The 16,373-nt window shown below is 41.2% G+C and overlaps 1 protein-coding gene across 2 annotated transcripts in view; it reads right to left on the bottom strand.

Moving 5' to 3' along the window:
• Positions 1-16,373, bottom strand: part of TTYH3 (tweety family member 3) — a 1,772,574-nt gene that overhangs the window by 559,500 nt on the left and 1,196,701 nt on the right. For both annotated transcript variants that reach the window (XM_044089562.1, XM_044089563.1), the window contains exon 10: positions 4,208-4,300. In XM_044089562.1, coding sequence (XP_043945497.1) covers positions 4,208-4,300 — 93 coding nt within the window. The remainder of the gene's footprint in view (positions 1-4,207; positions 4,301-16,373) is intronic.

Here is a 16,373-nt window from a genome sequence, read left to right as displayed (position 1 = left end):
TACGAATAACTAAAGCTACAGCTGCTGGGTCAGGTTTGGGATGAGTGTAAAAGCTTAAAAGAATGATGAACTCTATACATTCTGTCTTTTAGGGGCAGCAGGCTGGCTATCAGGAAAATTACAGGCAGAGAAACATACATCCAAACCTGACAGAACTGTATGAGTTGAATGTTCAAGAAATTCCTTCTGTAATAGCTCATAAAAGTTTCTGAGGGACTGACAAAACTCAGTGTACTCCTACTAAAAACAGACTATTTCTAGAATGCGTCTAAGAGAAAGGAACTCAAAGGGAAAATAAGAAACTGAGCTCTGAGTCTGAATCCCAAAACTGAGGAGAAAACCTGTATCTGTTCCTTCATCTTCCTGTCCAGATTCAGGATCTTTAACCTGTTTGGGAAAAGCGGCATCTTCCTTTCTTTTAGCAGAAAGCAATAAATAAGGATCAAAAGCCTGAATAAACCCACAGCCATACTCAGCAAACTACTACAAAGAAAATTTGAGGAGGAGTAGATAAGTGTTTATTTTAGTGTTCTGTTTCTTTTTGACAGAATAAAATGTGTCCAACAATGTTAAAAATAGCAGCAGCAGCTTCCCTAGGGATGGGCACATTATGACAAAGCAGGAATGCCCTTCCTGTTCCATGCCCAGGGACTGACAAGAGTTGCTTTCCCTTGCCCACTGAAGGAACCCCCAACAGCTGCAGAGGATATGGCTAACCCCCAGTCCATTGCGGCTGTAGGTGCTACATCAGAGGGATCCAGAGTAAAGTATGAGTGACCTGAGGTATAACAAATGGCCAGAGCACAGTCACCCACCTATGGCTGATGCAGATTGCTAGCCTGCTGTCATGGCAAGGCTGTTTGCCTGAATTTTTCTTTTTGTTGCTGGAAGAAGTACCTACACATGGGACTGCCAGTTTCTTCCATGGTGAAGCCAAAAATGGTACCTAAACAAGCAGGTAAACATTTAAAGTCTTTAAAGGTCATTTTTTCACAGAAAAACACAGTAAAAAGCACTTAACACTTGTATCATTCCCCAAAAAGCAAAATAAACTATTACTCCACAGAAAAATGGTTTTCAATTACTTTAAACAACTTTTAAACTGGAAAAAAGGGCGCTCTCATTAAAAAAAGTACACCACAGTCTTGTGACGGCACGTTAAAGCACAAACTCCTAGCTTTAAAATAACTTTGCTGAAGAGGAAAGCATTACTAAACAAATATTTTTTTAAAAGGAAAATAATTCCTCAAAGGGAAGAGCTGACCGTTGAGCCTTGAAAACCTCAGAGGAGCATACTCTTCAGTGGCAGGAAAGGTCTGAAGGGCTTGGAAGCCAAACCTGCCTTTTTAGTCAGTTCAGCTCGAACTAACACTTTGGGTGCTGAAGCATTGGAAGCTGACAGTCTGTTATGTCCTATGCAGGCTATAACCTATATAACTTAAGCTACTGCAGCAGTGATCAATATTAAGAAATCTAAAATGGATGTGATTCTGAGTGACAGCATGTATTTTTCTTCTGGTGAAGTAAGAAAAGAAGTAATAATGCAAGTCTTCATTGCTGGAGCTAGTCCCTACACCCAGTTCCAAAATAAGCACTGTGGGTTCTACTCCAAACATCACTGTTGGTATAAACTGGAGGAGGATGCCATTAAAAATACTGCAAGTTTCAATGCAAGTCAACCTTCAATCCAACTGTATTATACTCAAAATGGGACATCAGGTACGTCAAAAGGAGAATACATGCTCAGCCTAAATGAAAACAAGCACACACTACTATGGTGGTGACAGGTACTGCCTTGAGTAGTGTAGGCCATGGTGGTCTGCCCCATGAATAGATGAATATCATTTTGATACGTTTATCATTGAGGTTTTGCTTTGGAGATGTAATACCAGCTTCTCCTATACTGCTTTAAGTAACAATTAGGACTGGCTAAATAGTACTGGCTCAAGGTGAAAGGATCTGTTGGTATGCTTCCATTGAGCATTCAGATATTGCTACCTGCTGTCACATGCTAGGTGCAAGCACACTGGATATTGGCATTTAGTTCAGCTTCTGTTTCCCTGTTTTCAGTCAGCAAGGACGCTGCATATAAAACACTACTATGCAGCTTGATTCCTGCTGCATGGACTGCAATGGCAACATGGGTAAGTATGTTTTCTTGTACAAATGGAGTTACCTTCACACTGTCATGCCCTACAGTAAAGTGTGGTAGTCTGTTGTGCAACATGTGATATATGATTTTGATATGGAATGGCATGGTTCCTGACTAACATTCCTCCAACAAGACAGCAACACATGGAACTGTTGCAGTTTATTGGGGCATTTACAGCATAGGGTCCAGTATCACTTGTGGTGCTGTGAATGCATTAAGGAGTAAAACAAAAGATTCTTGTCACTGTCCATCTGCCATAAGGTTACAGCAATCAGATGAGTAGTATTGCAAAGGACATCAGCAACATGGCACAGCCTTTCACAGGTACCATCCCAGTGACAACTGGCAAAAGTTACATGACAGGATTTTACATATCTAGAGCTGCTCTCACTATGTTTCTAAAAGCTTGTTCTATGGAGTGTGTGTGTGTGTGTTGGAATGGTAAGTGGTAAAGCAGCTTTAAAAAGGTTCTGAAAAGAAAGATGGATTCCAGCCATCACAGAGACCAGGAAGCAGTACTCAAGTATCTGAAATGCAACTACATTACTATTTACCATTTCAATATATGTATGCTGTTAGTAGTAACTGCCTAGCACCACAATGACATTTAGAACAGTGTACATTTCCAAAAACCTTGTGGCATTAGACAATCTTCACTGCCAATCATATCTTGCCATTTTCCATGCCACATAAATAACGTGGAGGCATGGTTCTGAACTGCACATTAGAGTGGTGGATCTGGCATATTTGGGGAAGCTATTGCTTGACAGTGCAATCAGGTGGGAAGAAGGACTATCAGACCCCAAACGATTCAACCCCAGTGCAATTGTGTACACTTTCATTTTTAAATTTACATTTATTGTCTATGGGAGTAGCTAGTGGACAGTTTGACCCCAGACGATTTGACCCCAATTATATAAACATTTTTTTTTAAAGTTTTATAAATGCATTTTATTGCTTAACGTATCGATCATGATTTTTTTTTTCCCAATGGAATTTAATATATTACTTAACTTTTTATATGTAAATGTTATTTAACATTTTATTTAATTTGTAAATATAATTAACAGTTGTTAAACTTAACTTTAAAATCAATATTATTTAACATTGAATTAACATTAATATTATTATTATATGTATTTCAAATGTAAATGTTTTAAACAGTTATATATCCCCATGACCTTTTTTTTTTTTTGAGGTAATCTTTGACATTTTCTCATGAACAGTATATAACATTTTTTTGCTTTTTTTATGTCAAAATATCTGGGGGCTTATTTTTTTCTTGCTTTGCCATTTCAGTGGGGTCAAACTGTCAGGGGTCAAAACGTCCCATACCCATCAGTTGGTCCTTCTCCCTACTTTATGAAAAATACAGAGGGAAGTACAGCAACCACTGATGGCAGAAGCACGCAACTGCAATGCCCTGAACCTTGTGGAATCCAGACAGTATTTTATTAATTTATTTTAATACACCACTAAAACAAATAAAACTGAAAGCATATAAAGTGAAAATGTTATTTTTTGTCTGGGTGCAGACTTGCAATATTTTAATAGTGTGATCTCTTCTCCATCATATGACTGGAATGAATGATTTACTTAAAAGTTACTACACTACCACATTTATACTCAACAAAAAAATGTATACAACTGTCCTCATCATAGGGGTGCAAAGCCAATCAAGCTTGCCATTTTCTAAACAATTTTTCACCAGCATGCCGATTCTGCATCCAGCATAAACTAATACTTCTGCTTAATAAATGAAAGTGACAAATGTACAGTTCTTGAATTTATTTGCTTTAAGCTTTTTTCGGTATTTAGTATTGTGTCAATATTCTGGTGCCGCTTAATCTAAACCATGTGCTGTATTTTTAATTTTTCATGATCTGTTTTGCCTCTAATCTGAGCAGCTGCAGATTTTGTTTAAACAAATCAGTATTGCAAGAGAAAACAGTCAAGAAAATCAATGAAGATTCATGCTTTCAACAGACCATTTAGCAATGTCATGTGTGGGAAATACTGTTATTTATTTTTGTAGCCTTCCTTGGGAGTACTCACCATATGCAGACTGCGGCAGTCCACCAAAGCAGTCAGTTGTTGCAGACTGATCTCCGTTGAATTCAGTACTCCTTGTATCTGCCTCAGATAATCCTAAAAGAGAGAAAATGGGTATGAGTTTTTCCCCTCACAAAGCTGCTCCATGGCTCTCCAACTGGATCTCATTTTTAACTAGTAAAAGACCTTTAAGGCAGGCAAAAGTTTGATATTCTAATATGGTTTATTTTCTAGCTCTGATACCAATAACAGGACAAGTGCTGCAGCCATAGGCAGGACTCCACTACCATATGGAAATAAATGTAAGCTTAAGTACTGCATGGCCTTCTTTGCCTTTCATGAACAATCAGCCACTCTAATGTTAATGGTTCTGTTGATATAATATCCCAAATTGCCTATGGCCACCCAAAGTGTGAAAAATTTTCTCATCGCCATTTCTAGATTCAGACAGAAGACTGGTAACCAGATGGGCTGCTCAGAAACTACCTTGAGAAGGCAGAAAATGTTGGTGTCTGAAAAGGAGGACCCTGCACATCAAAGCTTGCAACTTGGTAATATTTCTTGGTGAAGTAAACACTACCTGGAACAAAGTTGTCTAGGGCAGGCATCAGCTGTGTAGGCAGATTCAAAAGCTTAACCCCTTCTTACGCTACTGTGTTGATCTGCTCATTTTGAAAAGTTTAGGTCTCTTTACCTTTATGAGAACAGACATGTCTATTAAAAACAGGTGGCTATAACGTGCCAGCCTAATATATTTCAGGCTTTGATATGAGGCACTGAGGTCGAATGTAGCAACATATTGTCCTGAGTTAAAAGCCAGTATAGATATGAACAAATGTTGATTCTTATGCCTTCATTTGTGACAGGAGATTGAACCAAAAGTGTTTTGTCCAAAACTCGCTGTCTTCCTTGGGACATTGATGTGAATATGCATAGAAAACATGGAGTCCACCTGATTGTCAATGCATTCACCACCAGTGCCCCTCTGCATACCATCTTACAATGAATACAGGATATCTGGTAATTCTCTTGAGATCCAAACAGACCTACCCTTGAGCAGACCTACATCTTAATGAGGCACAAAAAGGTGACTGTAAAACAAACTCACAGGATGGCACTTGAATTCAACCAGTATTTTACAAATTTATTCTAGGATATTACGCGGTAGTGGTGCTGCGGTAGCGTTGTCGCCTCACAGGAAGACGTTGTCGCGTTCAATTCTCAGCTAGAGCGTCTTCTGTGTGGAGGCATGTGTGGAGGCATGCGTGAATGGGCGTGCCTTCATTGAAGGTTGTGCGTCAGGGCTGGTAACTCGGCACATAAAAATCCACTACCGAACATTAGCGGACTGGAGTTCCACTGTGGCGACCCCTAACCGGGATAAGCCGAAAGACACAACATTCTAGGACATTACCTAGTCAACAACTATTTAAACAAAATCACACATTGAGTTTTGTTAGCACCACAGCTGTCATGTTTTGTCAAAAAAGGTAATGGGACTTGGTTGCTCCATGACTGCTTCAAGTGCCAGATCACTGTGTTACTGTCCATCACTATCTATACAGACCATCCCTTCAGCTCCAACTGGAATGTAGCAATGAACTGTAGAGAGTTAATGTTATTTTCTTTTTTGCTCCCTAGATCAGTAGCCTTGAACTTACAACTCTTGCCTATGAAAGCTCTCCTACCCTGGCATACTCCAATACACCTGTTGTCAGCCTTTGGTTAAACCCCTACAAGATGAAAGGAAATTATTAGTCACGTACTTACCATAACTTGGTATCAGTGCTGTCTTCATTCCTTCCTCCTCATGTATGGGTTACATATCCAACTTCGGATCTGACTTGGCCTAATTTCTTCAGACTAGGATCCAAGTCTTTAGCTCCTCCCACTACCCACAATGCCCTGCACTCCAACTAACCTCCTCAGATAGAGTTTGCTGCCCATAGATAATAGAGAGCAGAGAAAACAGATGTAAATTTAAATACATCTCCATAACCAAAGTCTCAAAACTCGGAACAGCAGTCCTAAAGATAGTTCTCTCCAGGTCTTCTAGAGCACCGGGAAGGAGAATGACAAAGTGGGAAGGTGAGGAGAAATGAAAAGACAACACAGATACAAGTTATGTTAAGTACATAACTAATAAATCTGATGTTGTCTCTTTCATTCCTCCTCACTTATGGGTACAGTCCCTAGCTATACGACTCCTGGGTGGTCTCAAGGAAGGATATGCGCCGCAGCACTGCCGAACCGAATGAAGCCCTGCTCTGAGAAACAAGATCCAATTTATAATGTGATACAAAAGTGTGAGCCTTAGACCATGTGGCTATGCACAGACATCATCTAAAGAGGCCTGGGAACAGAATTGTGGATAAGGTGGACATGCAACTAGTGGATTGGGCCTTAGGAGGGTAAGGTAGCTGTAATCAATTCCTATTATAAATGAAGGTGATGCAATCTGTAATCCACTTAGCAAGAGTAGCCTTTGAAACTGCCTGACGTAAGAGGGCTAGGAGAGGAGGACACAAACAAATGATCTGACTTTCAAAAGGACTTTCAAAAGGACTTTGATCTGTGCAGATAAACACAACTGTCTGAACATTTAGCAAATACAGCAATTGTTTTCCCTCATTACAGAAATTTGGGAAGAAGACTGGAAGTTGAATAGACTGATTAAGACTGGCTTCTGTAGCTACCTTCGGCATAAAAGAAGGGTTTGTACAAAGGGACACACTATCCTTGAGGAAAAAAAATGTAAGGTGGCTTAGAAATTAAGGGCTGAATTTCTGATCTTCTCTCTGCTGAGGACGCCAACTAGGAGAACCATCCTCTATGAAAGAAACTTAGGTCGCAATCACCCTCTGATTCAAAAGGTTTTTGGGTTAAGGCCTGCAAAACCTCAGTGAGATCCTATGGTGGAAAGGGATCCTTTACTGGAGGCCTGAGGAGAAAGATCCCTTTCAAAAAGGCCTTGCATAGTTTGCAAGCTGAAGGGTAATCGAGAATGTAGCAGGAATGAAAATTACAGCTAGCCACTGACTGAAGTTTGATGGTAGAGAAGCTAGCCCCTTCTTTGAAAAGAGATGCAAGGAAATGGAAAACATCTGAAATCAGAGCTGAAAAGGGGTCAATGTTCTCTTCAGAAGTCCATAAAACAAACCTCTTCCATTTGCTACCATAAACCTTTTTAACAGCTGGTTTTTGAGTGGCTAAGATAATATGTCGGACTGGGGAAGTAAGCCCTCAACCTTCAAATGATCACTGGAAGTGGAGAAACCAGGCGGTCAATTTGAGGGACATCAGATTGGGATGATAACCCTCTATCAGGTGATAAAGGAGGTCCTGTTTGGTTTCCAGAATCCATGGAGGATACTTCAGGTGAGACCAGAGGAAGGGGAGCTAAATTTGACAAGGCCAATAAGGAGCAATGAGGATTACCAAGGAGTTCAGGTGCTTTGCTTTCTGGAGAAACTTTGGGATCAAAGTTAGTGGGGAATAAGCATAGAGGAGACGGGGGGGTGGGGCAATTGTGAACTAAGGCTTCCCTCTGGGACTCGTCCGGGGGGGGGGGGGATAAGAGCAAAGTAGTTGCTGCACTTGTTATTCTGGGGGGATGCAAATAGGACAGAGCAAAGTTGGCCTGAGTGGCTGAAGATCAAGTCCGCTACTGACTGACTGAGGGACCACTTGTAAGGGGTCAGAATGGACCGCCGAGATTGTCTGCCAAGATACTGTATTTCCCTGGTAGGTGCATTTCAAGCAAGAAACAGTCTGAAGACATCGCCCATTCTCAAACCCTCATGGCCTCTCTACACAGCGGGTTCCTCTTTACTTATGTACCACATCATTGACATGTTGTTTGTGTTAATCACAATCGTTCCTAGTGGGAGAATGCCCTGTAAGGCTTGCAATGTGAGAAGGACTGCTCTCATCTCTAGAACACTGATATGCAACTGTGTGTGACCAAGTGCCTTGGACCATATTTCCATTGTAATAACCCCCCCACCCCAACTGGGAAGCGTCCATGGTCACCAGGGCTGAGTGTAGTGGAAGGAGGAAAGGTCTGCCTAACATGAGGTCATCTGACAGCAGACACCACTGAAGATGCCTTCAGCAAACTGAAGTCAGTTTGCACAGACAGAGGCTGGTACAATATAGACCAATGAGCAGCCAGAATCTACTGAAGGACTCACATAAACTACCTTGCAAGTGGAACTAAGGGGATGACGGCAACCATAGATCCTACAGCTTAGAGTATTAGCCTTACCGGTTAAGAAACTAGACTCAGTACAGTTCGGACATGTTCTCTCAATGTTTGAACACAATGAGGGGGAAGCACTGCAATCTGATTTGCTGTGTCATAGGTAGCTCTGATGAATTCTAATGTTTGCACAGGAGACGGATTTGATTTTGCCAGATTTATAGTGATCCTCAGATGATTGGCAAGGCTGAAGAAGTAATCCCTGGTCTGTAGCAGCTGATGCCTGGTTGGGGCAGTAAAAAGCCAGCCATCCAGGTAAGGAAACACCCAGAATCCCTGCAGTCTCAGGTGAGCTGCGACAACTGCTATGCATTTGGCAAACACCCTGGGTACTGTGGTGAGTCCAAAGGGTAGTGCCCTGAATTGATGATGGCCGTCTCCCAGCCCGAACTGCAGAGGATTCCTGGCATGTCTGCCTATTTTGATGTGATAGCTCACATCTTTTAAGTCTATTGAGCGCATCCAATTGTCGTCCTGCAGCTGAATAGAATAAACTCTGTCACCATTTGGAACTTTGCCTTCTTTTTGAGCAAATTTAATTTGCTAAGATCCAAAATGGATCTCTGATACCTGGTTTTATTTGGCACTAAAAAGAAGCAAGAGTAAATTCCGAATATTTTTTGTCCAGTCGGGACCTCTTGGTTGACTCTCTACTGGAGTAGACTTAGAATTCCTGCTACTGTGAACTTCCTCTGACTGGGTGTAATGTCAGGGAGCCTCTCTGACCTCTCTGGAGGAGGAAGGAGAAAGGGAATAGCATAGCCTCTGGATATAATCTTTAGCACCCACTTGTTTTGTATACATTGGTCCAGGCAGTAGGGTGCAGAGAAAATTGACCCCCTACTGCTTCCAGAGATGAGCAGTCACGCAGCTCTTCAGGAGTGCTGGTAGGGCCTATGAGATAAGGGTTCCCTGAAGCCCTGATTCTGCGGACCCCCTCTGCCTCTGGGGCAGCGTTTCCTATTGAATCTTCCTCCTCTACCCCTAGAGGAAGAATCCCTGCGTTGATCTTGGGAAGACCACTGGAATTTATGGAAGCAGGTTTTCCTTTCACTGCGCTGATTTCTGGAAAAGGTGTGCTGTAGAGTGGAGAACTTGACCCCATTGGCAGAGAATGTCTTCCCCTTCTTGTTCGCTGTGGGTTAGGGTAGCTCCTTTACCAGGTCCCTCTGCAAGTGAGTAAAATGTGCCAGGTAGTTCAACACCCTCAGCAAAAAGGTGGGTGAGGTGTATACGACATTACCAAACCTGTCAGTTGCTCTGGACTCCCTGTTCGGTGGATGGACCGTGGAGCTGTGTTCCGCTAGCTCCATTTTGGTAGCTGCTGCCACAACCATGGTATCCACTGGAATACCCCTGGGTCCAATAAGGTCCATCTTTGGGGGAGATAAAAATCTAACTGGGCACTTCAGAATTGGTTTGATCGAGTCTGGCTCCTTCCAAGCCAGGCTTGACACCAAATCCACTAGCTCGTCTGTCAGGGAACCACCCAGGATGAAGATGGGCCCCATCCTGAAGACCTCTAAAAATACAGACTCCACAGAGGAGGAGGTTAGGCTGACCAACCACCTCTCTGTCACAGGATGTCTAAAATGTCTCCAAAGGAGACGTCCTCCGGTGGTGATCTGGGGATCCTTCCCTTCAATGAAGTCATTATCTTCTTACAAGGAATCTCCTCTGTGTGATGCTCAGAGGAGGTCATGGAAGAGGAGGACGCTCCCTCTGGGGGAAGTGTTTGGTGCCTAGTCTGGATGAGCCGATTCAGGACAGGAATGACAGGCTCAAGACTCTGATCCAAGGGAAGTCATCAGGAAGGGTCATGGCTCAATTCCACCAGAGCAGAGGCTACAGAATACGACAGGGCCAGAATCCCCAAGCCCTGGATCCCCAGTAGAACTGGACCCAAGCTGTCCAGTTCCGAAGTGCCAACAGGAAGAGATGGCTCCGACAAAGTAGGAGTTAAACACTTCCCCCCAGATCCCACTGGGCCATCATGGATCCAACATCCGCTATGATCTGAAGACCACAGAGCAGAGGAGGTCAAGGCAACTGTCAGAGTGGAGGAAGGCAGGTTCTGTACACGTGACCCCAGATCCCTCTGTTGGCTATGAGCCTGAGACTCCAAAGCTGAGGGACAGATCAGAGAAGGCGAATGGACATGGAGGGAGAGACTAGCAGAACCAGCAGTGGATGGAGTCAAGAACACCCCCAGCTGGATCGGAGTCTTGAGGATCTTCCTAATCATCCTGTCCATGTCGGCCTCCAAAAGACTCCTAGAATTTCTGGAGGAAGCTACTGAAGGGGGTCCGGAGTGCCTAGAAGGAGTCTGCTGTAGTCCTAGGAAAGGAGCTGACTCAAACCCCAGCACAAGTGTAGGGCCCCTCATTGCCAGATCTGTAGGCTTAGGATCCAAGGTGGAAGAAGCGTCAGCTTCAGGTGAACTTGAAATCAAGAAAGACCCCGATGGATCCAAGGAGAGTTTCAGGTCCGCCTGAGCATAAGTGGGTCTGTGACCTGTAGTGGTCAGATCAAAGGACCTCCCGACTATAGCAGGTGGGTCTGAAGATGCCCTCGAAGATTTGTGAGGGCACTTCCTGGAGCTGAAGGATCCCAAATGACTGTTGGAGGAGATTTCAGCCCCTAGAGAGGAAGCAGGCAAAAGACCCTTCAGAATCAGTTTATTTCTGTGGTTGGCTATAGCTCTTGGGTTGAAACTCTCACAAACAGAGCAGGTCGACTGCAGATGTTTCACAAATACAGCAGGCCGACCGCAGATGTTCAGCACCCAGGCAGTAGACACACAGAATGTGCATCGGAATGTAGGAACTTATGGCCGTATTCGGAGCACCATTTGAACCCTGAGGGTTTGTCAGCCATAATGCTGTACTGCCACACTCTCACAGACAGACAGGAAAGTAACAAGAGAACATACTGACAAAACAGAAAACAACCTGTTGGATAGGAAAGCTTTTTTTTTCTTTTTTAAGAGAAGAAGGAAGCGAATGGGAAGGAAAGCCTAACAGCCAACGGCAACCCCGAATGCGGGAAAACTTTTTTAAACTGCCAGAAGAGTCAGGAGACAGGAAACACCATGTACACTGAGAAAAAGGGAGTGGAGGAAGTAAAGTAAGAATATAACAGAAAACAGACTTGCCTGAAAGAGGAAAATCCAAAAACTCCACTGACTGCTCAAGACTACTCATAACCATGTCTGACTCATATGGCAACATACGATATCTGAGGAGGCTGGTTGGAGTGTAGTGCGTTATGGGTAGTGGGAGGAGCTTGAAACTTGGATCCTAGTCTGAAGAAATGTGACCGTTGGATCTGAGGTCAAATCTGCAACCCATATGTGAGGAAAAACGAAAGATAACATCAGATCCCTGGATTTACAGAGATTTGGAAATACCACCAGCACTTGATTTCCTTAATTACTGTAGGAATCAAAGGAAATGGTCCATAGCTACAGCTGTGGGCTCTTCCAAGTACCACTCTGCTTTTATCATGTGAACCCTAGGGCTTGATAATATAGCAACCAGTTTCATTACGACTCTTCAAAACCCTTACGCTCCAAACACAATTCCTTAGCCCCAAATGCACATTTTTGTGTGTTTGTACTTACTCACCAGGGTAAGGTAAAGGCTCAACCCAGGAGCAGATTAAATGACTTCATTCAGATTCACACAGTAGCTAAATGAAGGCTGACAGAATCAAATCCTGGACACAGGAAGCAGTTTGTTAATAGCTTCTAACCTTAGTCCTGTGTGCTAACGTTGTATATGCAATGTCAGTTCAGTACAAAGACAGTAACAAAAAACAAAACAAAAACACAGAGCTTTTTTCGGTGATGAACTTTCTTGCAAAGCCATGTACCCTTTTCTTTACTATTCTTACTCTAAGAATGAAAGCGACTGAAAAAAATGTGTGGTTCAACTTCCAAGATGCTGTGATGTTGACTACAACTAAAACAAATACACTTCAAGTCCACAAACACTGCTACAATGGGTAGTGAACAAGCACACATAAGGAAACAGGAACAAGCAAACATGATCAAGCAAATCACTAATGAGCAACCTTGAGTACTTAAACAAAACTCTAGCCAACCCATTGATTCCTGCACTGAGGTGGCAGTGCTTTTAGCTGTGTGAAGGATTCAGGCGGGACTTCTATACACTCAGAGATCCTTGTGTTCAACATGCTTTGTACTACCAAGCTGGAGTTGTACGACTGAGGATGGTAAAGAGCAGCCATTCATTTAACAGTAAATGTGAGCTCCCACTCCTTCAGCTTCAAATAAGCAAACACTACAGCCACACTCTTGCTTAACACAGTGGCTGCAACAGATATGACATATCACAAGAAGATAAACTGGTAACGAGAATCTCCCACCTTGAGTCCAAGGAATTCCCATTGGGTTTTATTGAATGGGATGTATGAGCATACATCCTTCATGTCCAAAACAACAAGGAAGTCATCCTTTAAGAGGGGTGAAGGAATCGTGCAGAGTTAACAACTGGAACGTTGATGCCACAAACATGGTTAAACTGGAAGTACTCAAAATAGTTACCCAAGGTCCATTTCTAGGAACCAGAAATAATAAGTTACACCCTTAACTCCTCTACAGTATGGGATTTTTTTGGATTGCTATGCAGTCCAGCCATTGTTTTATTATATGTACAGCAAGGAGTAAATGCTCTCCTGGAGTGAAAAGGATGACACTGGTTGATTGGTAATAAGCAAATTCTACTAAGTAACCAGTGAATACTATTTTGATTGGGTTAGACCCACTAGGGCAATTTTCTCTTTTTCAGGGAGGCCTGAGGTGGTATTCATACAAAATAGGGGGGCCAGGACACTGGGGAACTTACAGAATCAAACACTCATCATTGCCCTCTCCTCCAATGCTTCAATTGGCTATCAGTCAGTAACAGCAACCATACTACTAGCTTCACATATATACAAATTTAAAATGGGGCACTGTCCACCTCAAAAATCCACACCAACCAACCAAACTATTATCTGAGATACAGTCAGGAAGAAGGATTAACACTCACTGACCACATAAGAGAGCCACAAGAGAATGCACATTCTCAAAGCTGGCCCCAGCAGCCTAGAATAAACTCCAAGGAGACGCTAGGGAGCAAAGCACTGTAAGCATTCAAAACTAATTTAAAAGAATAACTACCGCAGGAAATCAGACTACCATGTTTTTGAGAAGTGGCTAGTCAGTGCTTGATGTTGGTGTGAATGGTTAGTCATTGCACACAATGCCTATGCCAAAACACATGTAAAATTACTATGATTGTGCAATCAAAAACAAAACAGAATGTTATGTATATAACTTCTTACTATTACCTATGCTCTGTGTACACCCTTGGTAGTGTTACTCCAATGGTCTTACTTGTACTATGTATTGAAACATATATGATACATAGATATAATTGTATTAAGTACTGTAATTAGTTTTGTGCCAACTGGCCCAGGTCATGGCTGAAATGGGTCTGCTGATTAGTCCCTCCACCAGGTTAACAAACTCAAAATAAAATTAAAAATAATAAAAATAAACTTCCCTTACTCTTTTCATCAAGTGTTGTGGGATCTTTTACATCCACCTGAGTAATCAACTCAGAGAGAGGGGCCTCAGTTTAACATCACATCAAAAGGACAGCACACTCAGGAGAGCAGCACCTCCTTTCCAACTACAATAGAAACCAAAGCCTTCCTAATAACTTTGAAATGAAAGAGGAGGACTTAATCACTTCTCGTAATCTGTGGGAAGCCCTGTTGCAGGATAGAAAATATATAACCGCAGCATATAAATTGATAAAAGAGAGGAAGTACAACAAACACATTCTTTTATTGAGTTACTGGAGGGAGAAATTGATATTGTCAGATGACAATAAGATATTGGAGGCATTCAGTACAACATTAAAGTCTGTATCCCTGCAAAAATTGATTTTTACGCAGTTGATAATTTTCAACAACGCATATTATACTCGTCTCACTCTTCACATATTTGATCAGAAGAATTCACCTAAATGCCCACATTGCTTAGATCAAACAGCGGATTTGCTTCACATGTTCTGGAGTTGCAAGTGTATTTATAAATTGTGGAACTCACTCAAGTTACAGTTACAAAAAATGGGCTACCAAAACTCAACACTCTCTTGGGAGTTTATGATTCTTCATATTCCCCCGGAGAATCTAGGAAAATCAAAAAGGATCATAATTATGAATATTTGTTTATTAATGAAATTATATATAGCCAAAAATTGGTTGAACCCAGACCAGACATTGTGGGGAAATTTCAGATTGATGGCTATACAACATATCTTAGCGCATAAACTCTTAATAAGTGACCATAAGAAAAATATCAACAATATAAAAATATGGGAGCAAATTTTCAATATTGTGTTGGCGTAGAGGTGCCTATCCACTTTTTCTCGGGACTTAGAGTACAATGTAAAATCAATCTTAGATTAGATATAAGAGGTAGAGACAATACAGTTCGTTGGCTTGATTTGTTATTGTGGGTTTTCTTTTTTTTTTTCTTTCTCTCTTTTTTTGATTATTAGTACTGTACTTATGACCAATATATGAGATTGACATATAATGTGAAGTTAACCTATGGAAGCATTTTGTAAATATTGTACATAGTGTGTGAATTTGTAATATGGTTGTGAAAAACAATAAAAAATGTTTATTGAAAAAAAAAAAAAAAGAAACCAAAGCCTTCCGCATCATAGACATTATTGTGTGCCTAAGGAAATGGTTGTTACTTCATGTTAAGTTTTACTAGCATTGATGTGCAGGAATCATGGGGTTATAATGTTTAAATTATTGCTGAACAATTCTGCCAAACTGAAATACAATCCAATGAGCAAAAGTTTAACAGACTACAAGGAAGCCAGTCACTATATAAAATTAACTGAAGTGATACGTTTCATAGAAAAACTGCAGCAGGAATGTGTCAGATTTTGAAAGGGAAATTGAAGGCAAAAAAAATAAGAAAAACAAATAAAGTTTAACATAAGAATCTAGGCACACAGTGTCAGGAGTATACACATTCAAAAGCAAGACACTTAAGATGAGAGAGGAAAACACTAACAATGGAAATGAGATTGAATTAGAACTTTGAAAACAGGAACAAATAACCGGACACACAAATTAAGCATAGTATGAGAGGAAAATCAGGAAAATATGAAAACAAATTATATACAAAAACTGAGCATAATAGGAAACCATTTTATAAACACAAAAGATGTGGTAGGAGTAAAGACATACAGATTGATAATTTCTATATAGACACTTATTCTCAAACATTACAGATTACAGGTATATTTACAAATGAACAGTTTGGCTCCACAAAAGGGGCAATAAATTGTGCTAGTAACAGCCAAGTAACTTCTGATACTGAAATTATATAATATTAAAAGAGAACTATGCAAAATGGACCCAAACAAAGCACAGAGAATAGACAGAATTAGTAATAATGACCAGAAAACACTTCAGTATGAACTTAAGGTATCATTACATCTGCTGCTCATTAGGTCATTTAAGTATGGGCAGATTCCTCAAGATTACAGACATGTACATATTAAATCCATCTTTAAGGGAAAGGAGAATAGTTCAAACCCACAGCCACATGGACCCATAAGTTTACTTTTCTTGCTGTGGAAAAATAAAGGAAAAGTTTATTTTGGATAAATTGTCAGAATTTGAAAGGTTGGGATTGGAAATAATACATAAGCATGCATATGTTGAAAACAGATCTAAAACCATCTGTAACATGATGTCCTGTAATGTAACTATAAATTGTGCAGTAATGCAACTTTTACAGACTTAAGACTTTGATAAGGCCATACATAAAGCACGGATTACTAAATTAGAGCAACTAGTTATACTTGT

The sequence above is a fragment of the Protopterus annectens genome, chromosome 12.part0, assembly GCF_019279795.1.
Source record: "Protopterus annectens isolate FY-2018-M chromosome 12.part0, PAN1.0, whole genome shotgun sequence".
Lineage (NCBI taxonomy): Eukaryota > Metazoa > Chordata > Ceratodontiformes > Protopteridae > Protopterus > Protopterus annectens.
This window is presented reverse-complemented; position numbering and strand designations above follow the sequence as displayed.